The sequence below is a fragment of the Vombatus ursinus genome, unplaced genomic scaffold (assembly GCF_900497805.2).
Source record: "Vombatus ursinus unplaced genomic scaffold, bare-nosed wombat genome assembly UNPS02000577.1, whole genome shotgun sequence".
NCBI lineage: Eukaryota > Metazoa > Chordata > Mammalia > Diprotodontia > Vombatidae > Vombatus > Vombatus ursinus.
Window position 1 is genome coordinate 21,920,922 of NW_020940355.1, and position 17,232 is coordinate 21,938,153.

The 17,232-nt window shown below is 40.3% G+C and overlaps 2 protein-coding genes across 7 annotated transcripts in view; one reads left to right on the forward strand and one right to left on the reverse strand.

Annotated features, from left to right (window-relative positions):
• FARS2 (phenylalanyl-tRNA synthetase 2, mitochondrial) overlaps positions 1-1,529 on the reverse strand; it is a 611,417-nt gene extending 609,888 nt beyond the window's left edge. For all 3 annotated transcript variants that reach the window (XR_003569237.1, XM_027863884.1, XM_027863784.1), the window contains exon 1: positions 1,399-1,529. The gene's annotated coding sequence lies outside the window, so the exon portion shown is untranslated. The remainder of the gene's footprint in view (positions 1-1,398) is intronic.
• A 1,527-nt stretch (positions 1,530-3,056) lies between these two features.
• The window catches only part of LYRM4 (LYR motif containing 4), a 206,765-nt gene continuing 192,589 nt past the window's right edge, over positions 3,057-17,232 (forward strand). The window contains exon 1 of one of the 4 annotated variants that reach the window (XM_027873008.1): positions 3,057-3,343. In XM_027873008.1, the coding sequence (XP_027728809.1) occupies positions 3,258-3,343 (86 nt within the window). In that variant the 5' untranslated portion in view covers positions 3,057-3,257. The remainder of the gene's footprint in view (positions 3,344-17,232) is intronic. The other 3 variants (XM_027873096.1, XM_027873256.1, XM_027873173.1) reach the window with 3 other exon arrangements.

Consider the following 17,232-nt stretch of genomic DNA (forward strand, 5'->3'; position numbering starts at 1 on the left):
ATAATAAGTGAATGTTGGTTAGAAAGCAGTAAAGTACTGGATATGTAATTTGGCTAACAGGACTTATGCTTGAAACTGTGTAGCCAGAGACAGGGAAATAAATGAATACTGCCTCTCAATTCATGGTGATGAGACTGATACAGAACACTTTATCTGAAATATAGATAGATACTGTATGAGAGAGAGAGAAGTGGCAGTGAATAGTTAGGCCTGGGGTCAAGCACTTACCACTAGCTGTGTGAACCTAAGCAAGTCACTTGTCCTTTCCCAGCCTCAATTTCCTCAAGGTAGAATGGGGACAATAATAACACCTACCTGGCAGGGTTGTTGTGAGGATCAAATGCAATAAGTAAGTATTATGAAAATGCTCATCCCTCCCCCCCACTACTACATCCTGTGTTATGCAAACACAGTTCACATTTAACATTTTTTTAGATTTAAAAAACTAACATTCTTCTTACACTGCAACCCTCAAGAGCAAGTGAAAAGTTCACCACCAAAATAAATGCAGCTCATGAGCTAAACTCTGTTCTGATTTACAGAGGCTGTATAAAGAATTTGAGCAAACCCATCACATTTAATCCAAATATACTTCCACACTGTGATTTCTATGCACAGGTGTTGATAGGAAAGGGTGAGGTATATAAGGAAATATGGATCAAAAGTTAAAAAAAAAAAAAAAGAGGCAAAAGCCTTACAGTATACACCGCGAACACTTTCTTCAAAAAGTGAATCGAGAGTGTTTGATACGAAGGGCACCAAATAATATGAGATTTTAGAGGGGAAGAAAGGGAGAAGGAAAAAGAGAAAAGGAAAATTATTCTCCTGCTTGGAAGTGTAAAAACATTGTGCAACAAGTCTTTGTCTATGACATTTCACTCGTGTAATAACTGAAAACACGTGAAGTGCTTTGCAACCAACCACACTTGGATCAGAACTGACCCAGGCCTTCCTGGTCTTGAGCTCGGCTCACATTCATCCTCACAGGAGAGAGAAAAGGAAATAATTTCGGTACAGTGTCTAAAGTTAAACCACCACGAAACTAGTCAAAGTCAACAGGGGTGGGAATATGCGTGTGACGACCTCCTAGGGAGGTGACAGGTACAAGTGTCTATGCGTCAAGCCTGAAGAATTCTCCGCACTTCCTGCCTCGTTTCTGAACTTCCTGCAGACTCCTTGAACTAAAAAAATAAAGACCTTTTCTTTAAAGGCGCTGAATTCCTCCAAGCCAGACCTTACTGTTAACATTTCCCCCACAAAACGAAAGTGACAAGACTCCTGAACTAAGAGCCAACACAAACCCCAGGGAATTCCTGGGATAAGAAAAATCCACGTCCAATTTCCAACTCCCGCTAGTAACCCACATGAACACTTCCAGACGGTCAGCTTCGCACTCACCAACCACTCTCCCAGAACAACTCAGACGCCGGAAATCTCAAAAACTGGTAATTTAGGCGCAGGTTATGGAAACGGACTTGAAGCCACTGAAGAGCTAATTCTCGTGCAGTCTGGGCGCCGCCATCTTGAAACTTACGAGGGCCCTTTCTAAAAGGCCCCAAAAACAAGTCGTCCTCAAAAATGCCTGAACATAAAGAAAGGAGCCTTCGCCTAGCAGCTTCACTATGCACCCCTCAACTCCCTGTGCTGCCAGTGCTCTTCTTCTTGAGCTCCATCTTTCTGCTCTGAACTCAATAAGAACAGTATGCTTTTGGTAGGAATGTATTAAGACTACAGGCAATGCTTTAGCTAGCTAAAAGCCCGCAGGCTAGAGGGTTATGTGTGATTGGCAATTCTGTTACAACTGGCTGGCAAGTTTTAAAACTGGTCCCTAGACTTCCATAATAGGGGCACAGATCTATGGTCGGAAGTGGTAACCCGGACCAACTATTTAATTTGACAAGTGAAGCACTTGAAGCCCAAAGACATTGAAATGACTCAGAATTCTGAGTTGGAGAGGGCCTCTGCGGTCCAAGTCTCATCTAAAAAGGAACCCCCAGTATAACCACCTCACTAAATTGCTCAAGTTCTGCTTGAAGACTAGGAGAGAAGAGTTCTACCACCACTTGAGGCAACCCATTCCACTTTTGGATAGTTCTCATTATGAAGAAGAAGCAAAGACGGGAGGGAGGAAGGAAGGGGAAAAGGGAGGGATGAAAGAAGAAAGGAAAAAGAAAGGAGGAATTTCCTGACTTTTCTCTTTGCAACTTCCACCTCATTCTGCCCTGTAGGGCAAAACAAAGTAAGTCTATTCCCTTTTCTACTTGACAGACTTTCAGATACTTGAAAACATCTCTCTTATCCGCTCAGAGTATTACCTTCTACAGGCTTGCCTAATGTCATACAGGTCGTGAGTGAGATTTGAACCCTATATTTCATCTACAGCCCTCGGTATAGGAACTGCTTTCCATCAGGGGCATACTTAAGCTGAACGTGGCCACAGATTCAAACCCAGGGACAGGATCTAAAAATAGATAAGAAAACGGGACAAGGAGTTAGGAAAGCTTGCAGCAAGGTGATGCATCATCACCTACTTTACCTGGGGCATACTTTTGCCTCCTACACCCACACACAGACACTCATGCTGCCTGATATTTTCCACAGGTGTAATCACTCAACCTCCCAGAGTCTCAATTTCCTCATTTGTCGTATGTCATACGCGAGCGAGGAGGAGGTCCTTTTCCCAGCTCTAGAAGCTGGAAAAGCCAATTGTCACTCATGCATGAATCCTGGAGACCAAGCAGCACCCTTAGCCCCGCATCCCGTAGCTGGGTCCTATTTTCACTAGTTCTGCATTGTCAGTACACTTGCAATGGACCAAATAGCAGAAGAGAGCCAAGGGACGGTGTGGAGGGAGAGGGAAGGCGCCTCGGCTAAACAGTCCTAACTTAATCTTTCCAAGTTTAAGCTCAACAGCCCTCCAGCTCTGGGCTGGGGCTCCGGCAGGAGCAGTGAATCCCCGCCGATGTTTTGACTTTCCTAGGCTTCCACGCCTCCCCCCATGCTTAGCTGTCCAAGATCCTGCCTGTTTTCTTTTTCCAAAACATGGCGGGCTCTAGAGCCCTTCGAGAGCCCTGGCAGGCGCCGGAGAACCGGTGAAGAAGGAGTGTCGAGCCCCGTGCCGAGTACACGGCCCCAGCCCCGGAGCGGTGCAGAGCTCGCGCCTCATAGACCCCGGTTTTTACTCGAGTCCGCCCCTCCGGTCGAGTGGGGCCTTCGGGGAAAGGACCCGTTTGTTTTCTGCCCCACCCCCTCCCAAAATGGCAGCCTCCAGTCGGGCACAAGTGTTAGATCTCTACCGGGTGATGCTGAGAGAGAGCGGCAAGTTCACCTCCTACAATTACAGGTGACCCTCAGCGGGCTGGGGCCGGGGCTGGGGCCGAGGTGGGGAGGGGGCCGGGGGCACGCTCGGCCTGGGGGCATCCAGCTTCCCCCGACATCCTCCGGGACAACACGAACGCACGCCGGATCCACAGGGTGACCCGGGGCGGGGACGTGGGGGGCTGGGGCAAGGCGGGCTGGGGCAAGGCGGGGTCTCCCCCTGGTCTGTGTCCTGGTAAAGCCCGTGGATCTCTTAGAATGAAGCTGTGAAAGGCATAAAACAAAACACATAGAATGACGAAGGAAGTCGATCCTGTTATAAAACGGTTGCCCAAATGTTGGGGGACAGGGGGAAGCCCCAAGTTCACTGACTTAAGGTGGCACCCCTGGTCTGGGACCGCACCAAGCCAGAGCTCTGCTCCTCAGCAGGAAGTTGTGGTTGGGGTTTTTCCATGTTGAAATAAGCTCCTCTTCCGTACTTGTGATGGAAATTCAGTATTACCGAGGTTCTAATAATCCTTATTAATACACGTGTCCACCATTTGCTCTACAATCCTGGGAGGTAATTTACAGTAATAAGGCACGTGGGACGCTTCTCAATGATGTAAACGGAAAAAGAGGTTTCTCGTTAAAGGGAGTATGGACATTTTGCTTAAAAAGCCTAAAACAAGTACTGTAACAGGAAAGAGAAAGGAAGAAAGAGAAAGAAAAGGAAGGGAGGGAGAGATGGGTTCCTAGGTGCAAGGGACTGAATTGTTTTCCCCTCCTCTCTTTGACCCTTCGGCTCAGTATGCCCTTGGTGAAAGCTGAAGCAGGTGAATCCAAGCAGGTAGGCCCCTGGGAAGAAATTAATGGATAACCTGTTGCATGTGGGACTTCATCTGGGAACAGAGGAGATAGTCTCAAGTGACGTGTTATAGAGGTTTCTGTCTTGGTTCAAGTTTTGGCTACCATTTTGTTTTGTTTTGTTTTGTTTTCTGCAATATGACTATAACATACTATGAATCCATGTATCTCAGCTATCAAGTCAGCTAATATGCCCTGGAGTTTCATTAATAGAAGTGGGGGGAGATGAGAAGCAGACTGTTCATACTCAAAACCATCTTTTTCTGGCAGTTCCCCAAGAATCTTGCAGGTCACATGCATCAGGTGTCCCCAAGAGTAAGACATAATCTTAGAGCAGAGAATGACTGGAATGGAGGGAGTGTTTCCTCCTTTTTGCTTAACTTTATTGCCTGCTCTTGTGTGCCAACCCCTACCCTAGCATCCCATTCCTTGCCCTTCCATGCAAAATGGCAGAACCATCCCAGCCTCTGCACCTGACCTCTAGGAATTTAACTGGGATCCTTCTGGTAACAGGAAAACAGTAATATCTGTACTCATAGTAGAAAGAAGACTGAGACACTACTAGAGGCTGTACTTGAATTTTTCCCCAGATTAGGGTAAAAATTGTTAGTCACATGGGTCCCTCATGGTGTAGTATAAAAAACACTGGATTTAGAGCAAAGAAACTTGAGTTTGAATCTCAGTTCTTCAGGGAAAAAAAAAATTACTTTGGGAACACATTAGATAGAATTCTGGGCCTGAAGTCATCGAGATAGGAATTTGAATTAAGCCTCAGAAACTAGTCAGGTTGTTGCATTCTGAGAAGTTTTGACCCCTCCAGGACCACAGTATGGGACAGGGTCGTCTAGAACAAATTCACAAACTCAAGCATTCTTTAAGTCAAGGTGGCAAGGATTTATTGTTACACTATACAGCAGGCAAGGATTCTCAAGAAACCTGCCATGGTGGGAAGAGCTCATTAGGGAACTTGCAGCCTAACAGGAATGGTGCCAAAGCTTATATAGGAAAAATAGCGGATTATGTGCCAAGTGTGCTATTTAGGTGATAACATACAACCTTGGTCAGTGCATCATTCACTACTAGAAACCGAGGGTGGGGAGTGGGGGTGGGGGAAAGGGTTTCTAAGGGATATATTTTCAGTCTATCATATCTGTAACAAGATAAGTTTCAGGAATTGACATCTATAGCTTGACCTCTGATTTGTATATGGTAACTGCGGGCATCAGTACTTGATAGTTCTGCTGGTACAAGATAATCCTGTTCATACAAGGGAAATTCTACAGAGGTCAGCATGTTCTTGTAACAGGGAGAGATAGTTTGCCTCACTGGGCCCACCTCATGAGTTAGAGTCCTTAGGCTGGAGGAAAAGGAATAGTGTTTCCGAGGCCAGGGAGAAATTGGGGTCCAAGCACAGGCATCCAAGCACCCCATCAATGTGAATCCAGGCAAGTCACTTAACCTCTCTCTGCCTCAGTTTCCTCATTTGGAAAATGGGGATAATAATAGTACCTACATCCAAAGGTTACAAAGAAAAAATGAGAAAATTGGTAAAGCATTTTGCAAATCTTTAAGTGCAATATAAATGCTAGTTGTCTAGTTTTATTGTTGTTACACTGCAGAGTTTGAATCTCACTTAAGAGGCACTGGGAAGCCACTTGAGGTTATTTAGCAGAAGTGTGATATGACCAAATTTATGCAGAAATAAAATTACTAAGGCAGCAAATTGAAGGATGTATTAAATAAGAAGAAAGAATGAAGGTAAGAAAACTCCTTAGAAAGTTCTGATAATACCCTAGACAGTGAAGACTTGAACTAGAGTGGTAGCAATATGAATAGAGAAAGGTTAGCTTCAAGGGGAATTGCTAATTTATGAGAAAATTGAAAGGAATTGCTAATTTATTAGAAACTGGAGATGAAGTTCAAGGAAAGGCCCAAGATTAGCCCAAGGTTTCAAACGCAGGTAATCAGGTCATTGGAAATATTCACTCACACACACACGCACACACGCACCATGGAATCAGAAGAAGCAAATTTAGGAGTAGAGATAATAATTCATTTTTAAACATATTAACATTTGACCACAGCTCAAAGTAGATATGTAAACAGAAAAGAATTTAATATGTCCTAATGAGTTGTTCTAACCTAATTCTGTAGCTTCAATCAATCAGTAAGCATTTATTAAGTGCTTACTATGTTCCCCCTTTCTAGATAGATATTTTCAGATGGTGGAAGAACACTAACAATGAGGAGAATTAGGGGAGGCCATGTGCAGGAGATGGCCTTTGAGCTCTGCTCTAAGAAGCTAGGAATTCTAAGAAGCAAAGGTGAAAAGGGCATGGATTCCAGGCCTAGGAGGCAGCCTGTACAAAGCCTGGAGATGGAATGCCATATAGAGGGAGCCTCAAATAAGCCAGTTTGACTGGAACATAAGTATGTCAAAGGGAATCACTTGAAATAAGACTGGAACAGGAGGCCAAAGACCAATTGTAAAGTGCTTCAAATGCCAGAAGAGTTTGCACTTATCCTTGAGACGGGGGAACTGCAGGAGCTTTTTAAGCAGGAAAGTGATTTGATCAGATTTGAACTTTACGAATATTTCACTTTGACTATGCCCAAAGGGCTAAAAAGCTGTACATACCCTTTAATCTAGCAATACCACTACTAGGGCTATATTCCAAAGAGATCATAAAAAAGGGGAAAGGATCTACATATACAAAATAATTATAGCAGCTCTTTTTGTGGTGGCAAAGAATTGGAGATTTTGAGGATGCCCATCAATTGGGGAATGGATGAACAAGTTGTGGCATATGAATATAATGGAATACTATTGTGCTATGAGAAATGGTGAGCAAGCAGACTTCAGAAAAACCTGGAAAGATTTACATGAACTGATGCTGAGTGAAGTGAGCAGAACCAGGAAAACATTGTATTCAGTAACAGCAACATTGTGCAATGATCAACTTTGATAGACTTGGCTCTTCTCAGTAATACAGTGATCTAAGACAATTCCAAAAGACTCATGATGGAAAACGCTATCCACAATCAGAGAAAGAATTATGGAGTCTGAATGCAGATCGAAGCATACTATTTTCTTTTTTTGTTTGTTTAGTTTTTGTTTTTTCTTTTCTCATGGTTTTTCCCTTTTGTTCTGATTCTTCTTTTACAACACGACTAATGTGGAAATATGAGTGTACATGTATAACCTATATCAGATTGCACATCATCTTGGGAAAGGGGGAGGGGAAGGAGGGAGGTAGGAAAAAATGTGAAACTCAAAATCATAGAAATGAATGTTGAATATTATCTTTACATGTCATTGGAAAAAAATAAAATACTACTAAGTAGGGGAAAAAAGAATATTTAACTTTGGCAGCAATGTGGAGGGTGGATTGAAAAGGGAAGGGTATTGAAGTAGGTTGGGGTTAGGATGTATTTGTAATAGTCCAGAGCAGTATGTGAGGAGAAGATGCCAATTAGTGGTGAGGAGACTGATAGGGGCGGTACTGTAAACAGTACTTGACAACTGATTACGTGTAGAGGATAAAGCATAGGGAAAAGTTAGACTTGGTGACAGAAAGGATACTTGGTAACCTCCATAGGAAGGGGAGAGTTAATAGAAAGTCTTTCACAGAGAAAAACGAAAACATTTGTCAGTGAAATGAGAGAGGCTAGCTCTCCAGCTCTGTCACTACCTGTGTGAACTTGTGATCCTCAAATTCCTCACTATAAAATGAAGAGGTTAAACTCAATGGATCTCTTAAGTACCCTTTCAGCTCTGGCAATCCATGAATCTAGAACAGCAGTATCTATGGAAAGCTTTTGGTTTTGCTTTATAGAGTATTAAAGATACATGTCTGAAGGCACTCCCCTAGTCAGTAAACTCCAGTGACTTCCTATTGCCTCTAGGATGAAAATACAAACTCCTCTGATTAGCATTTAAAGCTTTTTCATAACCTGGCCACAGCCTATCTTTCCAGGCTCTTTGTACATTTTTCTCTCCAGTCTGTGATCTTACCATTCCTCTGTCCCTTACATATGACACTCCATCTACTATTTCTGAGACTTTCACGAACTATACCCCAGTCACGGAAAACTCTTTTACTTCAAGCCTCAGCTCAAGCACCACTTTCTACATAAAGTTTTTCATGACTCCATCAGCTACTAGTGTTCCATCCCCTAAAGTACTTCTATCTGCCCACTTTTGTATTTGTGTGAATTTATTCTTTTTATATCTTTCCCAGTCCCCAGGGCCTAGCACAGCACCTGACTGTCATTGATTGAATGAATCATAGTTAAGCAGAAAAGGAGGAACCAGTGAAGACGGAAAGATTAAAGATACTAGAGAGAGGTAGAGCAAAGCCCTGAAGGAAAGTGAAAGGAATGGGATAAAGAGCACAGACTGAAGTGTTAGGCTTGGGGGAAGAGAAGGAAGTCCACCTTTTCCCATGTGCCAGGAGGAAAGGAAGAGAGGTTAAGTTGAGAGAAATTTTGAGGCAGGGAAGAATGTGTGATCTGTAGGTAGAAAAGAACATTTGGAGAGTTTCAGTCAAGTAGCTTTAATCTTAGTAAAGTAAGAGGCGAGGTCATCTTGTGAGGGGGTAGGGTGATTGAGGGAACGATAAAGCTGATACTTGAGGAGTATGAAAAAAGTTTGGAACAGTTAATTGTAGTGTGAGTAACTTAACCATCTGACCAATTCTGCCTCTCTTCCTTGATGAAATCAGAGATAGTAATGGGCAGAAAATGGAAAATGAAGTCATATGTTAATAAAGTGCTAAGACATTCATTCCTGAGAATGTCTTACTTACTTTTGCTCCCTATATATGACATTCCATCTCCAGACTTTGTACAGGATGCCTCCTAGGCCTGGAATCCATGCCCTTTTCGCCTTTGCTTCTTAGAATTCCTGGCTTTGTTAGAGCAGAACTCAAGGGCCATCTCCTACTGTCATTCCTTCATTAAGTGTGAAGGAGTTTTCCTTGTCTGAGTCAGAAAGGGAGTCTGAACATTGGTTTGTCAAAGATTGTCCGCAACTGTAATCATCCGAAAGGCAGAGCTCTCCAGTTTGGGAGCCAGTGAAGTGGCAGTACTCCACCAAGGGAGACCCTAAATCTGGTGAGAGCAGAAACACATACTGACTAGAGAGGTGGACACAGAGAAAGTCAGAGAAAGAAGCAGCTTCAAGGAATGTGACATTGGCAACAGAGAAGGAAACCAGCTAGAGATTCAAGGGAGAACTGGCCCTGACCCTAGGAGCCCAGCTAAACAATTTGGCCAGCGAGACAATTTGCCCCGTGGAGGGATAGGTACGTTAGACCTCCATGAAGAGAAAAACACTTTATAGGCCCTGTAGTACCTGATGTATGAGCGCTTAATTAGTTGCTGTTTATCTTATTCACTACATTAGTCTTATTTCATTCCATTTGCAGAATAAGATTAATGTAGTGAGTAAGATAAAGAAGCAAAACTAAGATTTGTACCTCCAGCCCTAACCTATACTGCCTGGTGGACATTCTAGACTACCGATAGGCATCTACAGCCCAATACTCGTTTTCTTTCCCCCCAGCTCCCACCTTCCCAACTTCACTATTTTTATTAAGGGCACCACGGTCTTTCCAGGCATTCTAGTTTGCAACCTCAGGGTCATCACTCTCACCACACTTATCCATTAAGTTGCCAAGTCTTGTGGTTTTGATCTATGCAAACAACTTTTGTGCAGTCCCTTCTGTCTACTCACACAGCCACTACCTTGGTTGAGGCCCTCCTTACTTCTTGCCTGGACTACTGCAGGCTTCAAGTTGGTTTCCCTTCCCTCAAAGTTTTTCAAAACCACTATAATCCAACCTTCACATGGCTACCAAAAGTGATTTTCCTAAAGCATGTTCTGACCACTCACCAAACCCCAATGACTCTGTTACCTAGCAGATCATATGGACTCTTCTGAGTGGCATTTGGAGCTCTTCACAACCTGTCCCCTTTCTACTTTTCCAGATTTCTAACACTTTAATCCCTTCTGCGCACTCTGTGATCTAGCTACATGAACCTATTTGTTGTCCCTCACACATGACCCACCAACTCCCATTTCCATCCCTTTGTACTGACTGTCCCCCACACCTGGGAGCTTCTCCCTCCTCATCGTCTTCACTTGTTTTCCTGGTTTCCTTCAAGTCTCACTCAGCTCAAATCCCATCTTTGACAGGAGGCCTTTCTCCATCTCCCTACTTACTAGTCGCTTCTCCAAAGTTATTTTCTATCTTCTTTGTATGTATCTACCTATACATAGGTATCCCTTATTATAATATGAAGCTCTTGAGGGAAGTCAATTCCGTCTCAAGGATAATTTCAGTAACTGTTAGGGAAAAATTAGCAAAACATACAGGGGACAGACAGAGGGTTAGCATATTGCTCCCACTTCTGGGCAAAATGGGCCAATACATTTCAGTTAGTTTTAAGGTAGAGAAAATAGAAATGTCCTAAGGAATCTCTATAGTTTTGAACTAAACAGTATAAAATCTTCTGATATTTTTGATAGTAAGGGAAAATGTAATGAGCTTTAACTTTTTAAACTTAGTTTAGCTTTTGCAATTAATTTCCTTTTCTGGATCAGAGTATGAATTTAAGGATTGCATTGATTTTTCTTAAAATAGTCAGTTTTCCAAAAATATCTAACATATACAAATTACAAGAGGAAATTTCTGTTATAAAATGAATTTGCTTTATTTTTTATTATAACTAAGAAAATGACAATTTCTTCTTTTAGCATGAGAAAGCCATCTTGTTTCTCAATAACACAGAAATCCTCTGTGCTCTATCCACATATTGTCACACAATTTTACAAACATCTTTTCTTCTACTGAGTTTTCATAAAGTTGACTAATTTTGTGACAACTTGAAATACTGTAGCACCTCACTCTTATTTATTAATACAGGTGATTGTCTATGAATTATTCAATGGCTCCAAATTTTATGAAGGGGCCACACTTTTGTTGTTGTTCAGTCATGTCTGACTTCTCCATGCTCTCATTTGTAGTTTTCTTGGCAAAGATACTGGAGTGGTTTTCCATTTCCTTCTCCAGATAATGAAACTGAGGCAAACAGGGTTATATGACTTGCCCAAGGACACATAGCTACCCTGAGTTCTGACTCCTCACCTAGAACTCTGTTCATTGCACCACCTAATGGCACTTGTAGACTTGTGTTTTGTCCTGATGTTAATTAAGCTCATTCAATGCGGAGGGCATTACAGTTCTCCCCTATCTTGTCCTTTTCATTAAAACATCTGTCAATTAAACTAAAAAGTCTCTTGAGGTAGCATTTCCCTCAAATTGTCAAGGTAACAAATCTTCTCTGTCATCAGTTTCAAAAACATATTGTACATATGTAATCAAATGAATATCTTTAAATATATCTGTTGCTTCATCCATTTACAATGCAAAATAGAAAGGTTTTAGTAATTATTTGCAAAGGTCTTGAGACTGGGCAATTATTCCCGTTTTATTATCTGCTAGTGAAGCCATTAAAAGCTGTTTTGCATATGATTTTTCAAGCATTGTTTTGACAGTATCAATAGCTGCAGTTAGTACCAGCATTTTCCATATCATTTGAGACTCTGTAAGCTTCATAGTTCAATAAGCAACCGTATACAGTGCACAAAATTATTTTAATATCAAAGACATTTCTTTTTTTATCTTTGTTTCAGCTTAGTAAAATTGTCTTTCTTGAAAAATTTTCTTGTCTTCCTAATGTATTCTCCTTGCCATTTATTAGGGTGATGTCTGAAACTTAAGTATTCATGCCCAGCAAACAGCAAACTTAAACTTTGTTGTTTTTGCTTGTACTTTGTTTCAGCTGGACCAACTGATCTCTTCAAACAGCTTATTTCCCTATCATGAAAGAATATTATTTCATTTTTTAAAAAAAACTAGATACAGTCAAAAATTTGTCACTTCTAAATTATTGAATATTTTAAATAATTATTTTTAACTGCTCTCAAGTTATTGCAGTTTTTTTAATAGTTGAGTTTTTGATGTCAGATTTTATTGTGAAATATCATAGATATTGTAGTACTTTTAACTATCAGAGCTTAATTTTAAGTTTGTGCACTTTACATTAAAGTACAGTAAACACTAGATTGACACAGCTCATCTTTGTCATGAACCTGCAATGACTGATAGTGATGGTAACAAATCATACTAGCATTGAGAATCAACATACCTTGATTTAGATTTTACTTCATTTGCATATTCTGTATTCAGTAATTGCTGAGCTAGGATGAGGACACCATGGTCGTTGGTTTGCTGACTTTTATTTGAACTTTATTTACATTGAAAAAGGTGGTTGTATTTAAGTGGAAGTTGTACTTAGAAATAGCTAATAATTTTGACTATTGCTTAGTCCCCTCCCTCTCTTCAAGAGGGTCTTTTGACAGTCTTTGGCATCAATTGTCCCACAGCTGGGAAAACTGTCATAGACATTGCTGCTAAGTTCTTTGTCCAATTACATGATTAGTAAATCAAAGAATTTCTAAAATTGGGAGGGACCTTAGAGGTTATAATAATAATCACTAATAATTACTAGGATTTATCAAGCGCTTTAAAGTTTTCATAGTGCTTTACCTATGTTATCTCATTTCATCCTCAAAACATCTTTATGAATGCTAATGATGCTGTTATTATTCCTATTTTACAGACAAGGAAACTGGGGCATAGCCAATTAAGCCAATTGCCCAGGGTCCCACAGCTACTTACCAGTTAGAGGGAAGATTCAAACTCAGGTCTTCAGGACTCCAAGTCCAGCCCTCTGTCCCCTATGCCACCTCCAAAGTGTTTTGAAAACTGGGAAATGCCGTAAATGCATAGCATTATTATCCTATAGTCCAACTCCCACAGTTTAACAGGTGAGGAAACTGAAATTCAAAAATTGTGTTTTTCAGCCAATACTGTAGCTAGTTACTGGCAGATTTCCAAGCTACAAACCTTCATACACAGGGTTTAGTACTCCTACTAAACTAAGCCACTTCCTTTTCTCTGTTACAGAGCTGTGCCTTCTGATTCAATTCAAATTAGCAAACATAACATCATAGATTTAGAGCTGAAAGGGACTTTGGAGGCCATTTAGTCCCACCCACCCCCCTTTTACAGATGAGGAAACTGAGACCAAAGAAGGCTAAGTGACTTGTCCTTAGAGGTAGTAAGGAGAAAAGCTGGGATTTGAAGGTAGTCCCTCTACCTCTAAATCACCTCCTGTTCTGGAGGGAGAACAAGATTTGGTAACTGATTAGATATGGATAGATGAGAAGGAGAAGTCAAGGATGACTGTGAGAATGTGAACTGAGTGACTAGAAGGATAGGATTGTCCTCAATAGGAAAATTTGAAGAGAGGGTCAGGTTTACTGGGAAATAAAATGTTTTAAACTTTGGTGATAAGAGACTGGTGCTGAGAGAAGAGTTTAGGACTGGATATATAGATTTGAGAATCATTTGCATAGAGATGAAATTGAAGCCATAGAAGCTGATAAATTCATCAAGAAAGAGAGTGTAATGAGACAGCAGGGTCCAGAACAGAGCCTTGGAGGATCATCATAGCTGGGGAACGGGAAGAGGATAGATGGGATTCAGCAAAGGCAACCTAGAAGATTCAAGTCTATTCTAAACTAAGCTTCAAAGTTTGAGAAACAGCAGACCAGAACAGAGAATGTTTCTATGGTTCATCTCATTACACATAATACCGCTAAACTGATTTTCTAGTTTAACAAAGACAAGATGAAATTATTAACTCTTAATAAATGTCAGCTTTACTTTATAGTTCAGGTAGGTCCTTTCCTGTACACTGTGAAACAGAGTTAAAATGGCACAATAATGAACTCTATGAAATAATGGCCCTAATGAAGGGAGTTAATTACTCATGTTTTGGAAAAGCACTCACTTTCCAGGCCACAAGAGAACCATTTAATAAATCATCTATTCCAATGAACACTGAATAGCATTAAAAGGAACTGAAAATGTCAGTGGACCTCCAAAATATGAGTATATCTGGGGTTTTTTTTTCTACTAACAGTATCTCAGTCATAAGTTTTAGTAACTATTGTTACAGATCTCACAACATGACCTCCTACCTAATAAAGCCAGCTTGCTGGTGCCTTTATCAGAGTCACAAATACGTGAATTTGAATCCAGCCCCATTTACTGTATGTGTGATCCTGGGCAAGGTACCTCTGTGCCTCAGTATTGAAATCTGAAAAATGAAGATATTAATAGCATCTACCTCACAGGGTTGTGTGGAGGACCAAATAAATTAACATGTAAAATGTTTTGTGAACCTTATATCACTATATAAATGCTAGTTGTTATTACTTTTATAATTGGTTTCTAATTGGCCAAGAATCTATAGTGTACTAATAGCACTTAACTTTGATAGTTCACTAGATCCCTGAGCTCATCTTCCTGATGTCAAAACAAATCACAGCTTATCCATACCTCTTTTTGTCCAGCTCTTGTCTGTGTGCTGTAAGTCATCTGCTGAGGCCTTTCCTCTAGTTCTTGTCATATTTGATGGTTAATGGAACAGACTAGAGAACCTAGACTCAGGAACCGTCTCACATAGGAAGCCAGTTTTCAGTAAATCCAAAAGCACAAACCCCTCTGGTGAGGATTCTTTATTTCATAAGAACTGGGAAAACCTGGGAAGAATACTCTTAATCATTAATAAGAAGAGAAATGCAGATTTAAACAACTTAGATTCATCTCACACTCCTCAAAAACTGTCAAAGAAGGTAATAGCTGTAAATAGAGTTGGAGCAGCTGGGGGAAGATAGATACTTTATGCATTATTGGCCTACTTACTTTTCTGCCATGATTTAAAATTGTTGTAATTGAAAAGTAACTAACTTGTTTATTCACTTTAACTCAGCTAATCCTCCACTGAGCGTGGTATACAAGAATGTCAAAGATAGTGGGATGGGCCTCCTATCGACAACATATTCATAGAAGCACTTTTTGTGGTAGGAGAAAACAAGGAGTAAAAGAGGTGTCCTTCAGTTGAGTAACTGCTAAATAAATTGTGGTATATGACAAATCCATAAACATTATGGATTCAGAAGTCAGGAATTCAGAAAAATATGCAAAAATATTGTATATTAACAAACCGCAAAGTAAGCAGGACAGCAATAACCACAAGAGTGTAAATTTTTCATATTCTAAAAGACCTTCTGATCAATTGTAATGACCTGTTAGTCCAAGAACGCTTCTAATGATGTATGTATCACACTGGTTTCAGTGGAAAGGTGAGGAATTACACATGTGGAATATGGTATCTTTTGGCCAGATATGGTAGCTATATTAGTTGGTTTTATACTTAACTTTTTCCTTACTGCAAGGGAGGTTTTGGTGAAGAAATTACTATATTTAAGAAAAATTAGTATAAATAAAATTTTAAAATACTTGGTTTGTGGTATCCATATCATAGTAGAGCTATCTACCTTTTGTTTCTCATTCTTCGTATATGACCTGCCCAATTCCTTGTCCAAGCATACATATCCCTAATTGATGTTAGGGAAAAATGTGGAAAGAACCCTGGCTCTGGGTTCACATTCCAGCTCCTTACTACCTGTGTGATACTAGTATCACTTAAGCATTCTGAACGTCTGTTATCTTACTTCAAAAGGGTAAGGAATTTACATCACTTTTTATGCCCAAGCCATCATTTCTAATAAGTTTTGCTGCCTACTTTCACCAACCATTCCATCTTGCTATCGTCTTGTAGGTCATGCATAACTTTGATTCTTTGGATCCTTGGAGATATGATGTTCTGTGATTTAGAGTCATAAAGCATTACTAGTAGTATATGCCAATATATAGGCATACCCACACATATTATGGAGAGTGTATAATTTGTGGAAATTCCCTCCACTGTTAAAGGCCATCACCTATCTTATGAGCTGTGGTCTTAAAATTTGCCTGGAGCACTAAGAAGATGAGTAACTTGACCCATGATCCCACAATTGGTATATGTCAAAATTTGAACCTAAGTCTTCTAACTTTAATAACCACAACGATAATGATAATAGCATTTATATAGAACTTTCAGATTTGTAAAGCACTTGACATGTTATCTCATTTGGTCTTCACAACAACCCTGTAAAGTGAATGCTATTATTTTCCCCATTTTACAAATGAGGAAACTAAGGCAAACAGAGGTTAAGTTACTTGCCCACGGTTACACAACTAGTAAGGCCGAATTCAAACCTAGGTCTTTCTGAGGCCAAGTCCAGCTCTCTCTCCATTGTGCTACCTAATTGCCTCTAAGGCCAGTTCTTTATCTACTACACTATGTTGCCCCTCAGGAGAATACTGTTTTTATTTTTTAATCGTATTAATAATTTTAAAAAATAGCCCATAGCTAACTCTGATAGCAAAGGAAAGGGGTGAAATCTTGAAAATTATCTGTAGTAGTAACACTTATAGTATAATTTTTATGAGTTAACAATCTCATTTCACATGGAACCTTTCTTTTTCAATCATCAGATTTATTAGGAAATGATCATATCAGACTTCTGAGAGTTTCTTATAATTGGAACATTTTCTCAGCTGGAAAGTAAATTCCTCAAATTAAATACAAACTCATTGGCATTGACTGAATGTCATCCCTCTGTAGCATGAGAGAGAAGCTAGCAAGGTCTCATTGAATACAAAGTTTTATTTAAATGGACCAACTGGGATCTCTGCTGCCTGCAGATAACCCCCAAAGTACTTAAGTAATTGACTCTGTTAACTGTGGAATCTAAAGGTCCCTTGTGCAACCCACCTTCTATAGCTAAAGGCTCCTAATAATACAAAGAAAACTAGATTGCATGATCTTGGTCAACTATGTTTATTAGGTGTAAATTAAGCACTCCACCAGGTGCTGTGCAAAGATGTAGGAAAAAATATGCGAGCCTTACTAAGGGTAATGAACATTCGGTAACTTAGAGATAAAAAAAAAAAGCTGTACCAGAACCTGATGGCAAACACAGAGAGGTTGCAGGCACACCAAGTGAGGTGAAACCACTATGATATTTCAAGGGCCTTGAGA